The sequence below is a fragment of the Monodelphis domestica genome, chromosome 6 (assembly GCF_027887165.1).
Source record: "Monodelphis domestica isolate mMonDom1 chromosome 6, mMonDom1.pri, whole genome shotgun sequence".
Taxonomy (NCBI): domain Eukaryota; kingdom Metazoa; phylum Chordata; class Mammalia; order Didelphimorphia; family Didelphidae; genus Monodelphis; species Monodelphis domestica.
In genome coordinates, this window is record NC_077232.1 from 152,557,533 (window position 1) to 152,583,627 (window position 26,095).

The window sequence follows — 26,095 nt, forward strand, 5'->3', positions numbered from 1 at the left end:
CTCTCTCTGTCTCTCCCTCTCTGTCTCTTTCTCTTAGTATCTTTATCTCTGTCTCTCTGTTTCTGCCTCTATCTCTCTCTGTCTCTATGTGTCTCCATTAAGAATAATAATTCACCTCTTCAGTGCTTTCCTCCTCTCCCCCAATTATCTTCCTCTGAGCTAACATGTATTATGGACACAGACAGGAATTGATTCATATCAATATGGCAAGAGGGTATCTCATTTTTTCCCAAACATTAGTATTCACATCAAGAAGTCCTAGATTCCGATCTTTATCCAACACTGTATACCTATGTGACTGACAAATTATATAAACTCTTTGAGTCTTATTAATTTCTTTATAAAATGAAGGGATATTATTGATGACCACAAAATTTCCTTCATCTTTAAATGTGTGATTTTCTTTGATCATCAGGAATTTTTATCAACTTTATCTGCTTCGTTTCCATATTTTTTATAATTCATGAGCTAGCTTCTTTCCCTCTGCCTACAAATCATTTGCATTACTTCATACTTCAATGTTTAACTTAAACTAAAAAATAAACAAAACAAAACAAAAAACACTTGTTCGCCCACAGAAAACCAAATACTGATAATCTCTCAAGCTAACATTTCCCTCTGCTTTCTTTCATTGTCTTTTTTTTACTGGGGTTGTGTCCTTCAGAGCTTCCATTTCCGTCTTCTTTAATCATATAATATTGTTTTTGCCCCCAGCACCAAAATCTATTAAGTCTATAACCTGAAAGTTGTCAATTACTTGCTAATCTGCAAATTAAATGTCCTTTTCTAACTACACACTTTATTTGAACACTTTCCAGTATTTGACATTGCAACACAGCTTTTTTTTTTTCTTGAAATTCTCTGCTTTATTGATTTGACACAATTTCCTCTTAGTTCTTTTTTACTGTATAAAGGTTCCTTTGGAGATTCTCTTTATTTAGGCAACCCTTAAGATCTGCTCTTTGGCCTTTTTTCATTATAAATTACCTTCTTTGGAAACCTCACTTAATCAAGCTGTCACTTCTATTCAAATAACTTCAAAATCAATATTTTGAATTAGGAACTATATGCTGAGATTCAAATCATGTATTTCCAAAACTCTGCTAGTCAAATACACATGATTATTCTGCTTGTGTCACAAACTCATGTTCAAAACTGCATTCATCATCTTTGCCATCATATGATTCTCCTAATTGCTCAATTTCTCTTTCTGGCATACTGTATGCTTAAAATCTCAAAATAAATGACACCTTCCTCCATTTCCAACAAATCATTGCACACACACACATACATTCTTTTATTTTTATTTTTATTTTTTAATTTTTACACACATACATTCTTAAGTGTAAAATTGTATTTTGTCATGTAATACACCCATTCCTAGTGAAATTTATTCATCATAAAGGGAAGATAAAACTTTAAAATGATGCAAAAAAGCAAAGTATAGATTTCTTCTAATGAACAAGATGCTTTGGAAAAAGGAAATGATTTAGAAATAATAATATAGGTGCCCTAGTTATATATAATATTCTCCATAATAAACTTTCTTTTTGTGCCTAGATGTAGCTAGTGGTTCTCCATCATTGTGGTTAGAATATTGGACCTGGAGTCAAGAAGATGTGAGTTTAGATACAGCCTACGACACTTCTGACATAGGTGGTACCGAATACATGACACAAATATTATTTGCCTCTGTTTCCTCATCTGTAAAAAATGAATAATAATAGCACCTGACTCCCAAAGTTGTTGTGAAGATCAGATGAAATTGTAATTGTAAAATGATTAAAGAGTGGACCCTTAACAAATGCTTTCTTTCCTTTCTTCCTTTTCCCCATTTAGTTCAATTGTTTTCGAAATACTAAATGCTATTTCTGTGCAAGGGACTATGCTAATATTAGTGGTCTCTGAACTCAGAGAGCTTATATTTTTGGAAAGGATAATACATGGACAAAAACAAGTAAATGCATGTAATTTTAGGTGGGTGAATACACTAGCATTTGGAGAGATCTAAAATGGTCTTAGAGTTGAAAAAGGAACTGAATAGTCAGTCGTACATTTATATAATTGTTGATATCATGATATTGCTCACAACCAACCTTTCTTTCCTAATCTCATGTTATCACTTTAGAGAAGTCTCTTATAACTGTCTTCTCTTGAATTAAATGCAATTTTCTAAATGTCTTAGTAAAGGGTTCAGCTAAGTTTAATATATTTGTTAAGATCTCTCTAGAAAGGCACTAAAGTAGATACAGAATAAAATGAAAAAACAACAAAGTCTCTGACCATGAGAAGTTTAGTTGTTTTTCTTAATCCTTCATTCTTATTACATGCTGCTACCATATGATTATTGTTCGAGTGAAGCTCATCTGATATCAATTAAAAAAAAACTTGTATGTGTCTCCAATACTTATGAAGTTACCATTATTAAATTGAGATTGAAGAACCTCCATCATCTGATATCAATTTATATTTCTAGATTATATGAATCTAGTACCCAAAGGCTTCCCACTTACCTCAAGGATAAAACAAATTTAATCTACTACATAAGTCTCTCCATAATACAAAATATATTTTCATGCTTATTTTACATTATTTTAAACACTTTGCCAATTAGTTGCTAATAATTCTTGACTTATTGTAATTGTAATTTTATGTTTCATAAAGTAGAGGAAAGAACAGAAAAATCATTTTCTGTACCTTATACTTACATACAGGGAAGAAAAAGGTGAAAAGATGAAAGACAAGTGAGCATTCCCACTTAAAATTAGTGGAAGAGAAAAAGTGGAATTATTTGGCACAATCTGTTATGCATCACAGGGTTTTGGAAAGGAAAATTTTCACAGAAAAGAGAGTTTCCCTTGAGATTAAAATTTTACAAGTCATCATAGGATGGATGGGAAGGTTTAAAAAATGCAATTATGTCAAAAGCAAGAAAAGCAGTTCAAATAAAGAAGGGGAAAATGCCTAAAAAGACTGATGTATATGCCTGTGAAACTCATTTATGTGATATATGTATATACATATATATATATATATATATATATATATATATATAAGCCTAAATAATATATGACTGCTACAAGTGTGTAGAGGATGTTGATTAAAATGATAAGAGAGAAGGTAAACTTCCCAATTATTATTTTTTAAATTTGATTTTCTGAGAAGAATATGTTGACTTGAATCAACATAACCTTAATGGTTAAAAAGTAAGACAAAACTTAAGTAGGAATACACTGAAATACACTTTGTTTTTCTATCTACCATCCTCTAGGTCAAGATGAATTGTAATCCAGGTTACTAATGAACTATAAAATACGATTGCTGGCCTATTCAGTGGTCACTGAACAGTTGTAGAGAATGGGAAGACTGGAACTTGGCCAATATCCCATCTTCCAAAAGAACTGAGAGAAGAGCAAATATAAACTGTAAAATTAGAGTTTAATTTTGATTCCTAGAAAAATCTAGACTATATTATTAAATTAACGGTTAACAAACATATAAAAAGTGAAACAAAGGTCAAGAGGTGTTTTCCTCAAAAGTAGGACATTCTCTAGTAGCCATATTTCTTCTTCTGATGTACTATTAAACTAGCAGATCAGGAAATAATGTTCATATAATTTTTCTCAATTTCAGCAAAACATTTGATGGAGCCTTTCATAGTATTTTTGTGGATAGGGTGGAGAGATGTGAATTGACTGGTAGTATAGTTAGGAGGATTCACTCTTTGAATGACCAAAATAGCAGTCATTAATGGTTTTATAACAAGTGGGAAGGAATTCAGCAGTGCTTTTTTGATTTTGACATAAAGCTTTTTTCCTCCTTTTTTCCTCAATTACAATAAGAACAGTTTTGAACATTCTTTTTTAAAAATTCAATTTCAAATTCTGCTCTTCCACTTCAAAGCATTCTTTGAGAAGGGAAATGTTATGAAATAGATTACACATGTGCAGTTGTATAATGTATATTTCCATATTAGACAAGCAGTGGAAGAAAAGGCAAAAAAGATAATTCTAAAGTATGTTTTGATCTGCATTCAGAATCTATCATTTCTTTCACTCAAAGTGGATAGCGTCATTTCTCATATATATAGAGAGAACTGAGTCAAATTTATAAGTAGAGACATTCTGAAACTGACAAATGGTCAAAGCATGTGTATATGCAGTTATCAAGAGGAGAAATCAAATATATTTATATTTCTATAGAATGATTTAGTCTCTATTGATTATAGATATGCAAATTAAAATGGCTCTGAGGTACCACTTCATATCTATCAGGTTGGATATTATGACAGAAAAGGAAAATTACAAATATTTAAGTGGAACTGAAAGAACTGCAAATTGTAAATTGGCCCAGCCATTCAGAAGGACAATTTGGAACTATGCCCAAAGGGTAAAACTAAGTAAAATACAAACTATATCATAATATCTGCAATCCTGCAGAGAGAGCATCTTCTTGGAGAGAACACAGAATGCAAAATGTAAGAAAATGATTCCTGAAAATTGTGTCAACATGTAGAATGGGAAATTTTTTTTTTCAAAATGAGCATATCCTTTGAGCCAGCAATACCATCACTATGCCTGTATCTCATAGAGATTTAAGAAAAAGGGAGGAGAAAATATTTATATCAGCTCTTTCTGTGATGGCAAAGAATCTGAAATCAAGGGAATGACCATCAATTAGAAAATGGTGAACAGATTTTGACATAAGATTGTGACATAGAGTGTTGAGTAGATTGGTTGCAGAAAGACCTGAGAATATTTTATTAAATGATAGCGAGTGAAGTGAGAACCAAGAAATCATTGTACATAGCAATAGCAATATTGTAATAATGATCAACTGTGAATGACGTGGGTGTTCTAATCAAGACAATTATCCAAGACAATTGCAGAGGAATTATGGTGAAAAAAATGTTATCCACCTCTAGATGAGAACTGATGAACTCTGAGTACAAATCAAAATATGAATTTTCCATTTAAACTTTTTTTATTACATTTGGGAAATGTGTTTTGCCTGATTTCACATGTTTAAAGGAAAAATTTTCCTTCTCGGTGTGGGAGAAGAATAGAGAGAGGGAAAGAATTTTGAATTAATTTTTTATTGTTAAAAATAAATAATAAATACTATTAAATATTCCATGTTTAATCTCTATGTGCATCATTGCACCTCACCTTGAAGTAAACAAACAATAATCGTCTGCTTTGCTTCCTTCTCCCATTCTTTATGCATAGAATTCTCAATTACATGTCTTCTCATCAGGATATGTATGCCATGAATCACATAGAAAAATGGATGATTTAAAGACTGAACAGGGTAAATGGTCACTACTAGAAAAGCAGCTCTAAGAATATATTTTTCAGTTAATCAGTACTACAGTGCCTTATTCCCAGGTTGAAAAGGTTTTACTCCTTAGTTTATTGACCATATTGAAATTTCCCTTCATGCTGACAAATTTTCCTAATCGCATTTTTCTACATGCACTTCTTTCTGTAAAACTTGACTTACTTAAACTAAGTATAATAAATATTACCTGTTTTATTTTTGCAATGGACTTTTGCCTCCAGAGACCTAAAGATAGGTAACACTGTATTTAAATAAACAACCATCTATCAGTCTAGCTAGCTAGTAGTGGATCAGCACTCTTAATTTTAGGCTTTCCTTGATAAATCACAGCCATTTTAAGATTTTCATTTTAAGAAGAGTATTACATCTATATCAGATAATATAAAGAATGAATTCCCTTTAAAAATGGCTTTAGTTAAGTTATAATTGTTCACGTCAGTCTGTGGATAGATCATGATTTTTTCTTTAAAATTGGAAAGATATATGCAATGTGTTTCACATCATGTAGAAAGAATATTTTAATAAATGCCTGATTCACTGTTCTTCACATTTGGGCATTGAATCAATTCCTATCATTCCCAGCCTCCCTGGTATATCACTTACTGTACCACTGGGTGGCGCAATCTTCTGGTACTCTCCTTTGCATCATAAATATATGTCAGCCGCATGTAAAAGAGAAGGTAGATTAGCAGAGGTCCTGCATATTCAGCCAGAAAAACCTGGAAATTAAAAAAAAAAAAGGATTGTATTTTTTTGTGTTATATTTTTTTAAAGCTCACCTTACATATTGTGTGTGTTTATGTATGTATGTGTAAAAAAATGTGAAATGATACTAAAGAGAGAAATTAATGAGTCAGAAAATATATTGGGATTTTACTCAGAGGAATTTAATTCAAGTCCCGGTTCTAATTTTAATCCTGGACAGACCTAGCCCGAGTCATTTATTCTTACCGGGGACTCGATCTCTTTTATAAAATTAAAGAATTAGAGTAATAAATGGTGTCAAACTCAAAAATGAACCCAAAGTTCAGCTACAAATTAACATCATCAGTGTTGTATTATATTTTTATATTTTTAAAACATTTTCTGAATACATTTTAATCTGTTTGACCTCAGGATATGTTAGGTTACTTCTAGTTTTAATCAATGATCCCATGATTCTATTTCACCTAAACTATATTAATGTTCTATAGAAGTGGGGGTTGGAAACTCTTTGAACCAGTTGCCTATAATTCTCACTATTGTTACAGCAACAAAGTTGTTTGTTTGATTTTTTACTAATTAACTGATTTCCAAAAGTCAGCCTAAAGCAACTGGTATTTACTATGAGATTTTGAAAATACTACACACTTAATAGGTGTCCTTTTTAATTGAATTGAAAGAGTTCAGGGATCTGCTGAGGATAAAATATATAATTCGATTCAAGAACATTTATTGAGAATGCACTATTTACAAAGCACTATGCTATCTTCTCAAGATTCAAAATCTGCTTTCATAATCCTTAGATTTACATAAATTCCTTGCAAAGGTAAAATTTGAGGTGGGAACTTGATGGACTGGAAATTTCACCAACACATAAACTTTTATTAAAATAGATAAAACTTCTTAATGTTTCTTATTATTGGATTATTTTTTCTCCCTTGAAAGTGAAAAACATGTTCTCTATTTCCTATTGATCACTTCTTTTAAATGAGGCTCAAAAAGAAGAGTATTAATTATTCATAGATCACCTAAATATTATTTTATGTTTTCACTGTATTGCATGCAATTAATCTAAATATTATGCAAAGAATATCAGAATTAAAGGAAATTCCTGAAGCTGTATATTTCAACCAATACATTAACAAGTAATCTTTATATATCTATATCTATATTTATATCTATATCTATATATCTATATCTATAATCTTTATATAGTTGAAAAGTGTCCAGCCATCAGTTTCCTGAAGACCATTTCCCTTTTGGAAAGCTCCAATCAATGGAATGTCTTTCCTTATTTTGACTTTTCATCTTCTCTCCACTTTACCCATTTATACCCTTTGGAGAAAAAGAAAATAAATCTCATACGTCTTCCTTTTGTGTAACTTTTACATTTTTTTTTCAATTATGAGCAGAAAAAAATTTTTGTCAATTGTTATCTGATGTTTTGCCAATCAGATTCACTTCCATCTGTCTGTGAATGTGAAATTTCATTCCCCTGATTATTTTGATATTGTATTTTATATATTCTATAATTCTGTCATACTCTATAACTAGTTTGTACTTATATTGCCTTCTCACCCCAACACTAGCTGGCTCATCTTCTCTGATGTGACACTGGGTCAAATACTTCAGTTTCTCCCACATTTCTTTATGCTGACCTCTGCTGAATCATCATGGCATGCAGTACATTTATGCTAAAGGTGGAGGTTATGTCAATGGCATGATTCGCTATTGAAGGGACCAAGACACAGGGATCAAGATATAACACCAAGACACTGAACAATTTACTTGAATTGGATATCCGCTTTATTACTGACGCCACCTCTGTATAGCTAGCCATATAAGGAGGCTACTCACAAGGCTGGTGGCCTTCAGTTGCCAACCAGAGTCTGGCTTTATGGGGAGAGGACCTATTTCTTTTGGGCTTGGAGATTTTGTTTTACTTTTTGGCATCTCTGCTAACAAATTTTTGCCACATGTTTCTCCATGGAGGGAGTCCAATGAATGAAATACATATTTCCATATCCCTAATGTCATGAAAGAAGACAAATGCCAAAAATACAATAAAAAATTAAGGAAATAAAGTGAAGAATATCATGGTTGGATTTGAAATCAGACTCCAGTAGTTAGTTCCTTCTTTGGCTCTGGATAGTATTTTTCATCATGAGTCCCTTTAGAATATTTGGGACCTTAATTTACTGATAATAATTTAATCCTTCACATTTGATCATCATACAACATTTCCAATTCTGTATACAGTATTCTCTTGGTGGAGTGATGTTGTTTGACCAAAGATTATGCATAGTTTTATAGCCCATTGGGTGTGGTTCCATATTCCTCTCCAGAATGTTGTTAAAAGTTCACAGCTCTGCCAACCAGCATTATAAAAATGTCAAAAATTTCCCATATTCTCTCCAATATTAACTATTTTCCTTTTGGCCTTATTAACCAATCTGATAGATATAAGGTAGCATCTCTGAGTTAATTTGTATTTCTCTACTTTCTCTAATCAATAGTGATTTGGAACATTTTTCAAGTAACTACAAATCGTTTTAATTTCTTAATATCCTATCTTCTGGCCATTTATCAATTGGGAAATGATTTGTATTTTTATAAAATTGAGTAAATTCTATATATATTTGAGAAATGAGAACTTTGTCAGAAATACTGGCTATAATTTTTCCAATTTGTTGTTTTGCTTCTAATTTTGGTTGTCCATTTTGATTTTACCTTGGTATATGGAGTGAGGTGTTGGGCTATGGCTAGTTTCTGACATACTATTTTTGAGTTTTCCCAGCACTTCTCTTGAAATAGTAAATGCTTACCATTAAGGCCTGGATCTTTTTCCTTCAATTGGGAGCTGTTTATTAATTCTTTTAAATTTGTCTATAATAGTCCTTAGATGTTTTATTTGAGTCTCTTTTCAGGAGGCGATTGATAGATTTATCAATTTTTATTTTACCCTTGTTCAAGAATATCAGGGAAGTTTCCCTTATAATTTCTTAAAATAGGATCTGCAAGTCTTTTTTTAATCATAGCTTTCATGCATTTTGATGATTCTTAAATTGTCTCTCCTGGATATATTTTCCAGGACAATTTTTCCCCCAGTGAAGTATTTCAGAATTTCCCCTATTTTTTCATTCTTTTAATTTTGTCTCATTGTTTCTTGATTTATGGTCACCCCTTATGTCTAAATTATTACTTCATTTTTGCCTTATTTTGGCATATGGTGTTTGATGTTGGTCTGTACTGAATTTCTGCTGAACTGCTTTCCATTAGTTTTGTTTTCCATATAGTGAGTTCTTGTCCACAAACCTAGGATCTTTGTGTTTATCAAGTGCTAGATCATTATGGTAATTACTCAATGTATACTGTATATCCAATTTATGCTCCTGATAAACACTATTTCTTAACTAGTACCAGCTTGTTTGGATGATTACAATTTGGTAATAGTTTTAAATATTTTAATTTTCAATGTGGTAGGGCTAGGTCATGTTCACATTTTCATTTATTGCCTCATCATTGATCTTCTATGTGTAAACCTTAAAATTTATTAGACTTATAAATGTTGGAAATTTCACTATTGGGAAATTTCAAAGTTGAAAAATTTCCTATTGAGAGTGGGAACTCTATTGGAATGTGAACCCCATTGGCATGGGAGGTTCCTCCTCCTCCCTTCTTAAGATTACTTTAGGACAGAAACCTTTTGCTGAACAATGGAAACGGCTTTGACCTATGCTTAAGCATAGAACAGGAATTTCTTTGAGTCATGATTGATTTTAGAATTGATACAATAGAGATACTTGGAATGACAGAACCAGGTCTTGGAAATTACAATCTCCACCCTATTCAGTCCTAACAGGATTTAGGAAGGGCTGCAGCATAGATCAAAATTTAATTATTCCAATCTCTACCCTACTCAGGGTAACAGGATTTAGGAAGGGCTGTAGCAAAGGATCAAGATTTAATTATTTGAGAATATGACCTTCAACAGACATGTGCAAAGCCACAGACCTCTGGGCGGTCCTGGGTTAAGGTAGAGCCACCATTGGCACAGGGAAGACATGGACAGTGATTGGTAGATGTGAGAACTGAGAGGAGGGAACTTGGATGGTTTCCTTAAAGATAGAGGGGTCTGAGGACTGAAGGGGGTTGGTTGGAGAGTTTTGGCTCTGAGTGGTTGGAGAGGTGCTCTGAGAAGCTTGCTCTGAAGGAAGCTGGAGGTGGAGGCCCCCGAGACTGTTTCTCCAGTTTGGTCATGTGAGTAATAGGGACTGATCTCCTTTCTTTACCCCAGCTATCTAAGGGCTTGGGCCTTTTGGCCCAGCCTAAACAGAAGGGGTATTTAAGCCCTATTCCCTTCTCTCCCCTTTCTCTCTCCCTCTCTCTCTCTATCTCTAATACCTTTCTTCCTCCTGTTCGTAATTAAACTCCATAAAAGGTTGACTGCTGACTTGAGTTTTCATTTAGGAATTACATAGCTGAATTCCTTGGCGACCTTAAATTAATATATATCAGTCTTTTAAAGTGATTTCCTTGTCACATATGAAAAGCTTCTAGCTTATATCTATTACAGATGTTTATTTGTTTGGGTTTTTTTTTCATTTTAAATATAATGATTTTATTGAGAGATAAAATGGGAAGCACTGCCTCAAGTTATTGACCTAAGACAAAATGCACCAATTACTCATGATTCTTAATAAATACTACTTCAATTTTTTAAATTCCATTTATTCCTGTTCTCATATTTTAATAAAAATAAGTTTCACATTTTGTCAAAAGCCTCTTCTGCATCTATTGATTAATCATATTTTTGCTCTTTTGATATTTATATAGTTAATTATGCTGATAGTTTTCCAAATATTGAATCAAATTTGCATTCCTGGCAAAAATGCTACTCTTCATGATGTAGATATTCTTTATGATATATTGTTTGCTGTATAGATATTCATTAAGGAAATGGATCTATACTTTTCTTTCTCTGTTTTTGCTCCTGTTGATTTAGGTACCAGTACCATATTTGTGTCCCAAATGGATTATATAGTAGTATAATAAATTCTTTTCTTCAGTGAATTTTTGTAAATCTTTTTTCTCCATTTTTCTCCTTTACCAAGATCTTGACTTTTTTATGATTCTCTTGTATCTATCACATCAATCTCTTCTTATTTTTTCTTCTACACCTTTCATTTGATTTTTAAAGCCCTTTAAGTCTTCCAGTAATTCATTTTGGTTCTGATACCAATTCATATGTTTTCTTTGATATTTTGAATGTAGATATTTTGACACGATTGTCCCCTTATAGGTTTATATATTGATCTTCCATGTCACCATAATGACATTCTATGGTGAGATTTTTTTATTTGCTTATTTGTTTTATCTCATGTCTCTTTTTTTAACTTTTGTCTTGTGTTAAAGTTCAACTCAGTTTTGGGGTTGGAGGGAGCACTTTTCCAAACTTTAGATTTTTCATTTGTCTATTTTCAGGGCTAATTCTGAGGGCCTATAAGTTTCAGTTTTCAGGATATGATCTAAAAAACATTGTAAGCACTGCTCTTACCACTAATCTATGATTTATGAGTGACCACAAATACACTTTTCCACCCTGGAACTGTTACCAGGGTCTTTGCTAAACTGATGCCACAGGCTTTAGTGTGTTAACACTCCCCCTTGCAGGTGAGGCACAAGAGAGAGGAACTGGGGAAAGTTTCCTACTGTAGGGACATGAAAGAAAAAAAAAACTGTTCAAAATTAGTTCAGTGGGATGAGAAATGAAGAGATGGCTGAAGAGATATCTTCTCTGTTTTCCCCCATAATTCGAGATTGAGGATTTTATAGCTCTACTCTGTAAGCAGAGGGTTAGAGAGTACTGATGAGGTATTAGGACCAAGGCTGATTGGATCTTCCAAGGTGATTGGAATGATGAGTTCATGGTCGACATGGGGGAGAAGTCAAAGATGTCCAAAATGAGTATGACAAGGTGGAATTCAAGTGAGGAGCCCTCACCAAACTTGTTGCAAACACATGCAACACTTTCTTTTATATCTCTCTAGTGAATTATTGCTTTATAGTTTTATGCTTCTGTTTAAAACATATATTATGCTCAAAGTTCTATGGGAACAGAGACAATACCTTACGAAAATGGAATCTGCTAAGCGTTTGATGCACACCCAGCAGAGGATTAATGAATATTTATTGAATAGATAGATAAATGAAATAATCATTAAATTGTCCAGACATATTGTGAAGATATCAATAACCCTATAAAATATCAGAGGTTTCAATGTATACCTCTTTTCTAATCAACTGATTTCTCTCGCCTCAATGAATTAAGTGTGGCATATAGTGAATTTAGACTATAATCACCTAGTATTGTCAGGGGGCTATTTCATGTTTTGGAACCCATGTCATCATGGCTCTTATTACTGAGAGAGTGGGAGAAACAATCAGTGAAATTCTAGTTGGCCTTATTAGTAGAAGCATCTAATGAATTGTCGTCAGAACATTGGCCAACTTTAAAAGATGAAGCAGCCCCTTTTCTCTTATCAGTAGGTTTCACTGCATCTAGAGGGTAATAACAGAGGGATAAGCAGCTCTGCAGGCCATAAAAAGCATAAATATCCTTATGCCATGGCAGCATGTCAGCCACACTCAATCTATTCCTGCTTGATAACATTGGAATGTTGGAACCATTTGACTTCATGAGCTGTAAGGAGGGAAACCAATCATCACCCTGTGCAAAGTTTTGTGTATGCCCTGGGGCACGAAAACTGAAGCATGTATAATTCCAAGTGGTTTGTTGTTTGATCTGGTTGTTTGATTCCAAATAGAATAGAGTATATAGTACCAGTCCTTATTCACCTGACTTTGTGATTGGATCAAATCCTCTGCTTTGGTGGAACCTGTTTATTTTTTTCCTAGGATTCAATTTTATTTTTATAGTTCAATGACCATTTTTTATTTTATATTGTTTGAATTATACTTTTAAAGTTAAATTAATTTTGCTTTAAGGAAGAGGAGGTTGGTAGAGAATTTTTTGGAGAAAAACAAACCAAAGTAAATGACAATTGTTTTGTCTTATAACAAGGAATAAAATTGAGGATGCAAGACTTTCATCTCTCTAACCCCATAAAAACAAGTAACTCCTTCTAAAGGCTTTTAGTTTTGCTGATATTTTTTTTAATGGATGATCAGTGATAAAAGTTAAAATTCTAGGTTATTTAAATTTGCCTGATGGAATAAAATTTCTGCCTTTCAAGAAAAATAAAAACTATTTAAAATGCTATTGATGTGTTCAGAATAATGCTTGGCACATAATATAGTTTAATAAATATTTTTGATCCTTTCTTCCCTCTTTCATTCATTTTTTCCTTCCTTCCTTCCTTCCTTCCTTCCTTCCTTCCTTCCTTCCTTCCTTCCTTCCTTCCTTCCTTCCTTCCTTCCTTCCCTCCCTCCTTTTACTTTTGAAGAAATCTTTTTACCTTAGTAGCAAAAAAATTAACACTGGTTGGTAGAGCAAAGAAAAGAACAGCTGAAAAGTTATGATTCTTTGTTATTCATTAGCCCATGGGTAGTAAGGAAGAGATTCGATTGCTCTCCTAAGTCTGGTGAGAAAGGTTTAAAATGTTAATATACCTGGTATACAAATCATTAACAAGTAGAGGATGTATATGTTTATACAGACATAAACATATAGATATATTCATGCATCTATAACATATATATTTAATAAATAAATATATATGCAAACGTGTGTATGTGAATAAATATATATAGTCAAGTAGGAGCTTATAGGCCTAGTGTGTAGATAGAGTGCTCAGCCTGAAGCCAAGACTGTGCCTCTTCCCAAGTTCAAATCCGGCCTCAGACACATATCAGCTGTGTGACTCTGGGTAAGTCACTTAAATCTATCTGCCTTAGTTTCTTTATCTGTAAAATATGCTGGAAAAAGAATGGTAAACCATTCCAGGATATTTTGCTCCTCAATACAAAATAGGGTAAGGAAGAGTGAGACTCAACAGGAAAATGCCTGAGGAACAACACACACATATGGGTATACACTGATATGAAAATGCTTATTTATACAGGTGCATTTATATATATAAATATGCACATGCATATGGGTGTTTTTGTATGTGAACTCAAGTTTTGTGACAGGTATACCTTTGGAGATACAGGATGAAGGGACTTTGTTTCTACCCCACCACATGCACATGTACACGTTGAAGCAGGCAAATATATCTCCCTTTTTTATGGCTGTGATTACTTTTTAATTCAGTTGCCAACCCTTCACTCTAGATGTTTTTAAGAGCTTAATCCCTCAAGTACACCCATTTATAAGATGTATCGCTGAAGTTCACAGGATCATTTCACCTTCCCTGTCTTCCAGGAGGCTACAAGATAGAAACTCAATATTCTTGGAGGCTAAACTATGCCTGGCACCTGGGATGGGCTTCCTCATCCTGTTTCTGGCTTTCATCCTTTTCTAAGGGCTTTGTGGGAACTTCAACAGGATTGGACCTCACTGTCCCTTCATGAGCATCTGAGCATCAGGCCTTTAGCTACCCAAGGAGTTGTCTTATCAGAGGAATGGCTAACCAAAGAGTTATTTAGAAAGAGAGAAACCTCAGGCAGACACTACTAAAGGAAAAAGGCTACTTGGCATTGTTCTTCCCTTCAGAAAAAAAGTAAAATATAAAATAACGAATAATTGGCTTCTCACAAAGAAGTAAGTTACCTAAAAATGCCTTAATGAGAATTTGGTACATAATCCTCGCAGTTGATTGCAATCATTCTATTTTGTTATTTGTGACTGATTAGTGTTCATTCTCTTATCTCTACCTTTCTCTTTGTTCTGTTTATCCCAGTCTCTCTATCTGTCAGTGTCTGTCTGTCTGTCTCTCTCATAAAAAGAATTTTATTGTTCCACTCTCATTTTTTTCAATCTTTGTATCTTTTTTGCTTCTTCTATACTCCCATCCCTAAAACCATTTTAAAAAGAATGATTCTTTGGGAATTGGAAGCAGGGGTAAAATTGAAGAAAGGCAAGATATAATAGGAGATAGGCAATCCTAGAACTCTAGGCTGAAGTCAAACTTCAAAGGCTAGTAAAGAAAATGGCCACAATATGGTCTCAGTATGAAAGTGGCCAAAGAGCTTATGTGAAAGTCAAATATTAGTAGAAAATGTGAATGCCGAATCCCTTCCTGAATATCCTGATTTTGAAGCCCAGGTATTTCCCCTAGATAATATAACCTTCTCACAGCTTCAGAACTAGTTACGCTAAAAATCAGAATGGTGAGGGCCAATAGTTCAAGAAGGGAAAGAATAGGCAGAATAAAGTGTCTTGATCAAAATGTATTATTCATAATAGTACTATAAAATGTCATCAAGAAATTTATTGAGTTTTTTCTTATTAAATAAATGTAATATTCAATTATATTTCACACAAAAAGAGGGGAAACATCCTAAAATGTCAGCAGAACTTTTAGGAACAGCTTCTTGACATCACATGTTTTATAACAAAAATATTCATAATTCAGAATGAAAAGTAAATGACCCATACAATGAATAGCCATCTATAGCAAATTGGAGGAGGAAGTAGAGAATAAAATTTCAACAGTGCACCATTTTTAATAATAAATTTTCTATCTGGAGGCAAAAAAAGAGAAGCAGGCAAGAAAAATTTCATGAGTATAGTAAAGAATGAATGAAAAGCATAAACAGGGGGCTAGCACAGAAATCTCTTTAAGAAAAGTATTAGAACATGGAACTGTCACATCTGATAAAATGAAACCCTACAAACTTCATGAAGAATATGAGTCCTTTAAAGTTATAGATCCTGGGAGAGTTGAATTTTTAAAATATTTAAGGGCTTCTTATTTTTAAGATGTTTTCCATATTTTTAAAATCTAATTCATTTCCATGATCAGTTTTTATTTATTTAACTCCTTCAAAGGTACTCATCTATAATGTATTAATAGATCACTTAAGTATGAATATAAATATAATGCCTCCACCTTGTAAGCAACATTAAAGTACTTCTCTGATGAAGAAACAATTGAAACCTTCAAATTGGTGAATGAACAAAGTTAAAAGTGGCAGGTGGAAGAACATTAGACTCTTAGAAAATAAAAATGGAAACATGAGCAAAATAATTATAAATTAATTAGGCTTCATGTGCTAATGCATAGCTTCAATGTTCCTTGAAAAGCATCTTTGATTCCCTTATGATGAAGGAAATTGTGTATTTTCTTCTCATGTTTTGCCTAATTGGTCCTGGCTACTGGAAATAAGACCTTCCATTTTTCAATCTGATGTTTGCAATACATTTCCTAAAGGTATGTTTCTGACCCTTTACAAAAAAAGACCAGGATGCTGGTTACATTTAAAATCAGGGTGTCCTCTTCCAAGAACAAAACACTCCATCTCTCAGCTCTGGGTATTTTGTCTGGTTCTCCATCATAGCTGAAATGATCTCCCTCTTCAATATTGGCTAGAGACTTCCCTACCTTTCAGTAAATATAAACTAAGATCTTTTCTTTTACAGGCAGCTTTTTTCAACTTAATTCTAATGTATTCCCTCTGTTCATTATTTCCCATTTATCCTAGATATAGTTTGTTTTGTATATGTTTTCTTTTCATTTGATCTCCTCAATTAGATTCTAACCTGCTTAAAGGAAGGAACTGACTCTCTTTTGTCTTTTTTTTACAGTTTTGCACAGTGTATGCATTTAATAAGTGGATAAATGTTTATTGAGTAATCATGTTAACTGAAATGACCAAAAATCATTTTAATTTTATCTAGTCAATATTTTTTCTTTTGAAACTTCTTCAAAATCACATATGCTAAATATTTCTTCCCCTAGGTAGAGTTTTAAAAGAGGACTCTCTCTAGTTTCCTTAATTGTATTTGCAATGTGACCTTTTACATTTAAGTCTTATATTCATTTGGAACTTATTATGAAATTTGGTGAGAGATTGGTCTAAATCTATTTTACTAATGTACTGTCTACAATTTCACCCTTTCATAGTTGATGCTGTCTACTTCATAGTCTTTTATGACAGTGTGTTAACACATTTCTCTGTTCCTCTATAGTCTTCTCTTATTTAACTTCCGCCTCCAGTTCCTTAAGATTTTCCTATCACCCAAAGTTTCTGTCTTTGCCCCTTTTATATAGCTTCTCAATGTGCCCCCCCAACCCCATGCGGATCTCATTTACTTCTATGGCTTCAATTAGTACCTTTATTTAAATGATTCCAAAATTCCAGATCTTATACTTGGTCTTTCCAAAGAGCGAGTATGCTAGATTTCTTACTTTCCTGATCAATTGCCACCTGGGCTATTTGATTACACCTCCCTCACATTCAAAATGCAATCTTGTTTGAAAAATCTTCCCTTCCCTCTAATTTTTCTATTTCTATTGACAGTGCTTGCATGCTACCCTCACAAACTCATATTCATCATTGATTCTTCCTTTTTCCCTCACATCTCAGAGTCAGCTGAAAAGTCATTTTGATTCAGTATCCGCAATATACTTAAGTCAGTCATCTATCTCCCCTTCCTACTTCCATGCCAGGCTCTCCTCTTTTTCTGGCCTGAGTATTGGTATAGATGCCTAATTGTTAGCTGAAATCTATCACTTGTTTCCTCCAGGTTGTGTAAGCATGCATCTCAATAGACTGTTGCATTCCTACCATCGCCCTATTAACAAGCCTTAAATTGCTCTTTATCACTTAATATTTATAGTTAGAAAAAATTAGGCTTGAGTCTTAACTCCTCCACAGATCTGTGAATGCCAAACCTCTCTTCTTCCCACACAGGAAATTATCTCTATTTACCCTGGTAATCATTTTATATTAAGCTGAAGATTGCAGAAATAATTTACAAATGGACACTTTAAAATAATAGCGATATTTATTCTTCATATTTTGATTTGTGAAACACATTTGCAGACCAATCAGCTAACTCTCCACTTTCTATCAGCAACTCTGCTTTGTTAGGACTCCAAATGAGTTAAGTCACGCAGGTTAAGCTGATCTCTTGAAACCTCATCTTCCTCCTGATAACTCATCTTTGGATACTTAACACTTACTCAACTCCCTTAGCTTCCCCTCCTCTCGAGGAGAGTGGACCACCAAAATCCTCCCAAAGCTTTCCTTCATAATGGGGGACGGGATCTGAAATTTCTAGGCATCTCTCCACTTTGCAGCAGCAAATCTGCTTGGTTTGGTCTCTACAGATCATCATGCCGCCACACTCAGTATTTCCTAATGCCTACTTTCTGCCTACCTGCTTTCTCACTCTCTAGTTTATGCTGTCATCCCTTCTTAGATTGAAAGCTCCTTGAGATCAGGGATTGTCTTTCTTTTTTCTCTTAATGGTAGCCCCAAGTGCTCAGAACAGTATCTAACACATAAAAGTTGCTGAACAAATGTTTATGCAATGGAAATTCATTGAACTTGGAAACTCATTCTGAGGTAGGCCAGTGTTAAAACACTATTCCCTTGGCAAAATTAATAAATATCACTTACTGATAAAGTGGAGAAGTGCCAGAGGGGGAACACAATGAAGCTAAATAGAATAGGAGATTAGTCATTGGAAACAAGGGTCCTAGAAAGAAGTTGTTCTGTTTAGATAGAAATTTCCTGAAGGGATAGTTGTACCATAATCCCATAGAATTGTTCAAATTAATTTTAAAATAATAAATAATAAATTCAGTAATGCATAATAAATAAATTAATTAAATTAACTGTTAGATAAATTCCTCTTCTTGGTCAATAGACCAGAGGCAAGGGATATGGCCACTCAAGACTAAGCTGGTCTTTACAAGATGTTGGTGAAGGTAAACTTCAATAGAAGACATGATTGGAAATATTGATGGGGAAGACCTAGTACCAGCACTGTTTTAAAGCAATGGGAATCCTAAGTACCAAAATCCCAAAATGTTACAGAGATAAAGAGGTCAGGGAGGTGAGTTCATTTGGATGTAATAGGATATACATTCTTATCTAGAATCGAATCACAAGTAATATTTTAAGTCAAAGAGAATGTACAGATCTCAAGGCAGTGGTTGGAAGGACTGGTCTCTCACCACAAGGAGGAAGTAGTGTTACAAAGATGCAAGTCTTATCTAGTTTTATTAACTGGTACACAAATTTATTAATGTGTTTATCCTTCAACGTGAACTCTGGAAAACAAGAATTATTGTTGGGGTTTATTTTCCCAGGCTCCTTTTCTTCTTTGGAGCACCAGTAGTAACATGAAAGTTTCCTATACAGACTATTCCCAGAACAATGTGAAAGACAAGAAGTAGGGATTGGTTAGGGAATCAAGATTCATTCCAGCAACATTGGGCTAAGGGAAAAGGGAAAGAAAAGAGGAAAGAAATATTATGGAGTAGAAAGAAGAAAAGGGAGGTCTTGTGACAATAGGTATAAGTGCCTATTTAAAAAAAATGAATAAGGGATTAATATGTATAAATACTTCACATGTAGTATCTCATTTGCTTATAATAACTGTGAGAAAATAATATATAGAAATAATTATCCTCATTTTATAGATGAAATGAAGTAACTGAACTTTATAGAAAGGAAAGTATTGGTCCATGTTCACAAAACTAATCTGTGAACAGAGGCATAACTTATACCAAGTCTCTCCTGACTGTAAGTCTAGCACTGTCTGCTTTATCACATTGAAACTTTATCAGTGATATTTTAGCTTCTTCCTATATTTCTAGTAAGGTTAAAGGAGTAGTAATCATAAGAAAGGGAATATAATTATGCATCAAGTGAATACCTACAAATGAACATAGCTACTATGTGCCAGGAATTATGTCCAATACTTTTACAAGTATCTCATTTTTTCCTCATAAAAACTCTGGAAGGGAATTACTATTATTACAATTTTACAGTTGAAGGAAATGAGGCTAAACAATTTGCATAGGTCCAGATCACTAATAAGTGCCTATGTTTAGATTCATATCCAGGTCTTCCTGATGCTTCACCCACTCTTCTATCCACTGTGCAATTAAGATACTTCCAAAAGCCTTGATTAAGGCCATGTGTCCATGGGTTAAGAATGCCTTTACTTCATTTTGGCCTTGCGTCTTTACCAGTTTTAAAATGTCTATCTCATAATTCATCAATTGCTCTTAATTCCCATTACCTTCCTTTCATAGCACAAAGACCTTTGCTATCCATCAGGACCCCTGTTTCCTAATAATAAAGATTACAAGTTAGAATATTACAAAGCCAGAAATAGAGTTCATTCCAAAACAGCTACCAATTAAATTGAATTTACAGTGTAAGAAATGAAAAAAAAAACCTTAATTTGGAAAACTTAGGATATCTCAAAGTGAATCTTTCTCAATTTGGCATCAGCATGATTTTTCTTGATTTTTCTTCAGCATATGGAGTTTTTTGGATAGAATGACAAAGTGTGAATCTTAAGTTTCCTTTGATATTCAGAAATGTTGACTTTCAGAATGATAAAGACCTAGAGATCTCAAATCAAATTCTCATTTTATAAATGAAAAAACTGAGGCCAAGTTACACAGAATACTGGGGACAGTTACACCTTTCCTTTTTTATCATATGTTTCTTTCAGGCTGACATGTAGATACAATTTTTATAAATTTTTCAGACCTCTTGCAATCCATGTCTACCTGTTCCTTCCAAGCCTCCCTTCACAGCAAGAGGGCAGGCAATATCACAGAGACACATATAGCTTATACTAGGGAAAAAATCATGAAGGAAATAGAATATTTCAGTCTTCATCAGTTCCTTCTATGGCAGTAAATAGTGTTTGTCATGAAGTTGTCTTGTATCTTTCCATTGTTGGTAATTGTTAATTCACTCATAGATGATGATCCCATATTATTGCAATTACTGTTCACAAAGTTCTCCTGATTTTGCTCATTGAAATTTGCATACGTTTATATGAGTCTTTCCAGGTTTTGTGTGTGTTTGTGATTTTGCTGTCCATCATTTCTTATGGCACAATAGTATTCCAGGACAATCATATATCATAATCTGTTCATCTATTCCCCAAGTGATGGACATACCTTCAGTTTCCAATTCCTTGCCATCACAAAAAACTGCTATAAATATTTTTGTACTAGTAGATTCCTTATAATCTTTGATCTCGTTGAGATACAGATCAAGCAGTGATATGGCTGGGTAAAAGAATATTTGCGGTTTTATACCCCCTTGAGCATGGTTGCAGATTGCTTTTCAGAATGGTTGTTTCATGCCCTTCAACATTTATAATTTGCCTTTTTGTCATATTAGTCAGTCTAATAGGTGTCAGGAATTACCCCAGAGTCTTTTTAATTTGAATTTCTCCAATTAAGTGATTTGCAGCATTTGTTAATATGATTAAAGATAATGTTATTTTTTTCCTTTTGAGAATTGTCTGATAATATTCTCTGATCATTTTTTTTCAATTGGAACATATTTTGTATTATAATAAATTTGACAGTTCTGTATATGTTTGAAAAATGAAACCTTTGTGAGAGTGAGTTGCTATAGATTTTTCCCCAGTTTGTTTTTTTTTCCTTTTTAATCTTTTTTGCATTAGTTTGGTTTGTGCAAAATCTTTTTTTTTTATTTTAATGTAGTCAAAGTTATTTATTTTACATCTTGTAATATTCTCTATGTCTTATTTGGTCATGCCTTCTTTATTTAGAGGTTTGACAGGTAAACAATTTTGTGCTCCTCAAATTTATTATGGTATCCCTCTATAAAATCATATATAATTTTAACTTTATCTTGGCATACGTCAAATTATACATTTTCTAAAGAAGAACCACTTAGAAATTATCTAGTCCCACTGTAGTTTATAGTTAGGAGACTAATGGCCATGGATATTAAATGATTTGATAAAATTCATAAAGGTTAGTGGCAGAATAGAATGACACATACATGCCATGATTCCCAATGCAAAGTTCTTCCTAACAGATGACACCTAACATTAAAAAAAACAAAAAAAACTTTTTTTCTCATTGTATGAGTTGAGGTTTGATGACTTAAAATCAGTTAGATAAGGTTTAAATTCTGTCTTAGTAATGTCTTTTATTTGATCTTGAAGGGCAAATCACATTTTTTTAAAAAATTCAGTTTTCTTTTCTATTAAATCATAACGATAGTATGTTTAGCTCTTACCTTAAAAGGGGTATTATAAAGATTAAATGAAATAATCTCAGTAAAATGCTTTGCAATTTTAAAGCTCTTTATGATGGAATTGTATTATATTAGAAAGGACCTGATGTTAGATTTAGACAACTGTATAAATTCTACTTACTGCACTTGTGTGACAGTAAATTGAGCTGATCACTCTTGATCTCAGTTTGTTCTTTTATAAAATGGACTAAATGTCTTCTAAGATCCCTTTTGTTTCTAAATCAATGATCACTATTCCTATAAAAATGACTATGTAAGAGGACTTGGTAGATTGTCTTGTAATATTTTTAAAAATCTTATTTATTTTTTAAATGGAATTCTCTAATTTGGTAAATTGATGAAATTCCCCAGTTGTTCAGTAACATTTTTATTCTATAAACGCATTTTACAAAGTTTCTCACTATATCTTTGTGGAAAATAGAGGAGTATGTGGCTTGATTGAATGTATAATAAAGTAAATTCTTTGCTTGTTGAATTACTGATCCAGAGATCACTGATTATTGGATTTCTGACAATTTAGAGGAAAGATTTCAGCATTATCTTTCAGGAGACTTCCTATATTTCTTTTCTTCTTCTTCTTCTCCTCCTCTCCACCCCAGCCCCTTTCTGCTATATTTGACCAAATCCACTTATTTGATTCATTGTAAGCACTGCCATTTCACTGTCTATCCCCATATACCTTGAGCTATCTTCTCCCAATCCTTTGCATATTATCTTCTCCATTAAACTGTGAGCATGTATGTGTGCATCTATGTGTGATTCCGTCTGTGTGTTCATCTATGTGACTTTGTAGAGGAGAGAAGTTCACTTTTTGTTTTGTATATCCCACAGTTCAGCACAAATTAGTCCCTTAATAAACACATGCTATTTGTGTTGTTGTTGTTGACTTGAATATCCACCATATTTTTAATTAAGGGCTTTTTACATTCTATCTGCATTTGGTATTAAGGGACATTAGAGAAAAACAAGATTAATTCCTTAAGGATTTTATCACCTTAAAGAAATAACAAATGTATGGGGGGGAAGTATAATAATTGTGGAACATGGAAAATATAAATATTTAGTCTTCCTGTTTGGGAAAAAAATGGGGTAATCAAGGCTAGGTTACAAGGAGGATATAATATTGAAAGTTTGGGCAGTATTTCAGTAGATAGAGAGAAGTTAGAGACAATAAGTTTAGAGGAATAACTAAAATCATCAAAGACAGAAATATGAGCTATAAATTTTTAAAAGGCTAAATTAATTGACCAAATCTAACAAGATATAATGTATTAGAAATAAATGTCAATCATTGAATTTACATTTCTTTTTTTTTTCTTTTCAACTGACTAGCATAAAGAAATCAGGACTAAATGGTAGTTTGCATGATAGAGATTTAGGGACTGTATTAACTGAAATTTCAATACAGTTCAGTAATATAATATGGCTGATAATAAAGCTAATGAATACAATTATAAATTGAGTTAATAGAAAAATGATGTTGCTATTAAGGGAGGTAAGAGTCCCATTATACACTTAGCAGACTATGTCTGAAGCCTTATTTTCACTTTGCGGTACTGTATTTTATTACTGAAAATAGATAGCATAAATATGCCACTTTTACTTTTCTAGTCACTTTACAAATATCTCAGTTGATCCTCACAGAAACTCTGGGAGTGAGAAGCTATTATTATCCCAGTTTTAGAGATAAGGAAACAGAATTAAAGTTTAGGTAACATGTCCAGGTTCACAAAGGCAATAAATTTCTCAGGTCAAATTTCAACTCAAGTTTTCCTGGCTTTAATTCCAGCACTTATTGTGAGATTTATCTGCTTTTTAAGACTGTCAAATTGGAGTTCAATAATAGCTGGAAAAGAAGGACAACACAGGTCCTCAAAAACATGTGATGTTGCCTTATTTAGAGAAGAAATGAAGAAAGGGTCTCATAAATATCTTATATTTGAAGTTTTTTTTAATATGAAAAAATGAACCAGTTTATTGTATTTTCAGTAAATAATTGTGAACAAGTCATAGTTGGGAAAGTAGAGGCATATATATAGCTAGTATGAAGAAAATCTTATTAATATTCCCCATGCAAATGGAAGTGTTTAATAAATCTATAATATAAATATAAACATTATATATAATATATAAAGATTTATTTTTATATTTATTAATATTATTATTAATTATTAATATAATATGGTGACAAAATAAATATATATTTTCTATTTATTAATAAGCATTATTATATAATATATAAATAAACAGAGAAAATGTTTAATGAAGGACCAATGAGTTCTTAAAGATCTCATTGAGCTTTAAGAATCTCAATCCTGGCAACCTCAAATTTAATTTAAAAATTAATTTCATGGTAACTCCAAAGCTGACAAGTATTCTTTCCTCATTCCTCTCTAGGCTTTCCTTTTCTTTGCCACAGCCCTTCACCCTGGATCCTGCATTCCTGCTTATCACACATTGAAAATAACTTTGCCCCAAAGCGTTTTTCTTCTGGTTATATGGCTCCTCTCCAAACCTGCATATAAGATGGGGCCCAGGCCATCCCAGACTCATTCAACTCTAAGAGAGTCAGGATTTCTTTTGCATTTCCTGTTTGTCAGGTAGCTGCCCACCTCTTTCCTACCACCTTTTATTTCTTGTCTTCTCCCATTAAAATGTAAAATCCTTGAGTTTATATTGGCTTTTCCAGCCCTATAGGATCTAATTTGTAAATCAGGTCATTTTTATGACTTCTATGTGTCCATTTCATTTTGTTTAAGTTATGGAATAGTGAAACCAGTAGAGACATTAGGAATCTAGTGGAAAGCATTGATTATACAGATGGGGACACTGAGGCCAAGAGAAAAGAAATGATTTAGCTGTGGTCGTATTGTAAGATGATGGTTATAAAATACCAACTAGAACTCATCTCTTTACTCATTACCCAGTATATTTACATTATGATAATATCACATTTTATAATATTATATGTTTAAAGAAAAAAACTAAAATTAATTATATAAAGAGCAATTGTGTCCTTGTTTTGAAATATGTTTTGAACTTTGCTAATAATTTTGAAGATGTTACAAACTGAAAAATCAAATTGTAGATAAATCTTTTGAGATACCCTACAATAATTGTCATTTCTAGGCAAATTATTTTTCTCCCCCAGGTAAACTAAGTTTTTCATTTAGATAAAAGTTCTTAATAAGTCAATGAAAATATTTTAAAACAGTCAGCATTCTTTTTGTCACCTGGATACTTTCCCTTCAAAATAGCGATTTCCTTATGAGATAGTAAAAGAATTCTTCCTTAGCACTTTTTCTCTTCAGCCTTTGACTGGAGAAATGGCTGATGTTTTCAATAAATTCATAAAGAATACCTGCCTGCACGGAATTTGCAGAACCAGCATGCCCTACACACTCAAAAAAGGGTTCACATAGTCTTTGAATGCTCCAAGCTCATATTTTTTGCTTCCATGACTCTATCTTCCCATCTCATCCTCTACCATCCCCTTTTCTCTGTGCCTTCATTTTTCTGAAACCTGAGACCTTTACAATGAGTTCTGTCTTTTCATTATGTAGCCAAAATACTTAAGCTTCAGCTCCAATATTTTACTTTACTCTAGGGCATTTTAATCTAGGAAGCATTAATTTTAGGAGCTAATAGTGGTGGTTCCACTGCCCTTGATGGGAAAAAAAAAAAGTTTTATATAATGACTTTTTCTATCTTTCAATTTTCTTCTGTTTGGAGTAATCTTTCCATTTTTATCCTTGAATGCCCTTGATTGGATATCTTGCCAAATGTTCAATAATCTGCTTTTACCCTGCCCTGTTTCTCTGTACTATACAGAAGGATAGTACTCTTATTCAGCTACTATCTTTCTTAGTACAAG

At 33.0% G+C, this 26,095-nt stretch overlaps 1 protein-coding gene across 2 annotated transcripts in view; it reads right to left on the minus strand.

The window, feature by feature from the left end:
- Nucleotides 1–26,095, minus strand: part of TECRL (trans-2,3-enoyl-CoA reductase like) — a 143,709-nt gene that overhangs the window by 23,615 nt on the left and 93,999 nt on the right. For both annotated transcript variants that reach the window (XM_001368254.5, XM_056802679.1), the window contains one exon: nt 5,944–6,059. In XM_001368254.5, coding sequence (XP_001368291.2) covers nt 5,944–6,059 — 116 coding nt within the window. The remainder of the gene's footprint in view (nt 1–5,943; nt 6,060–26,095) is intronic.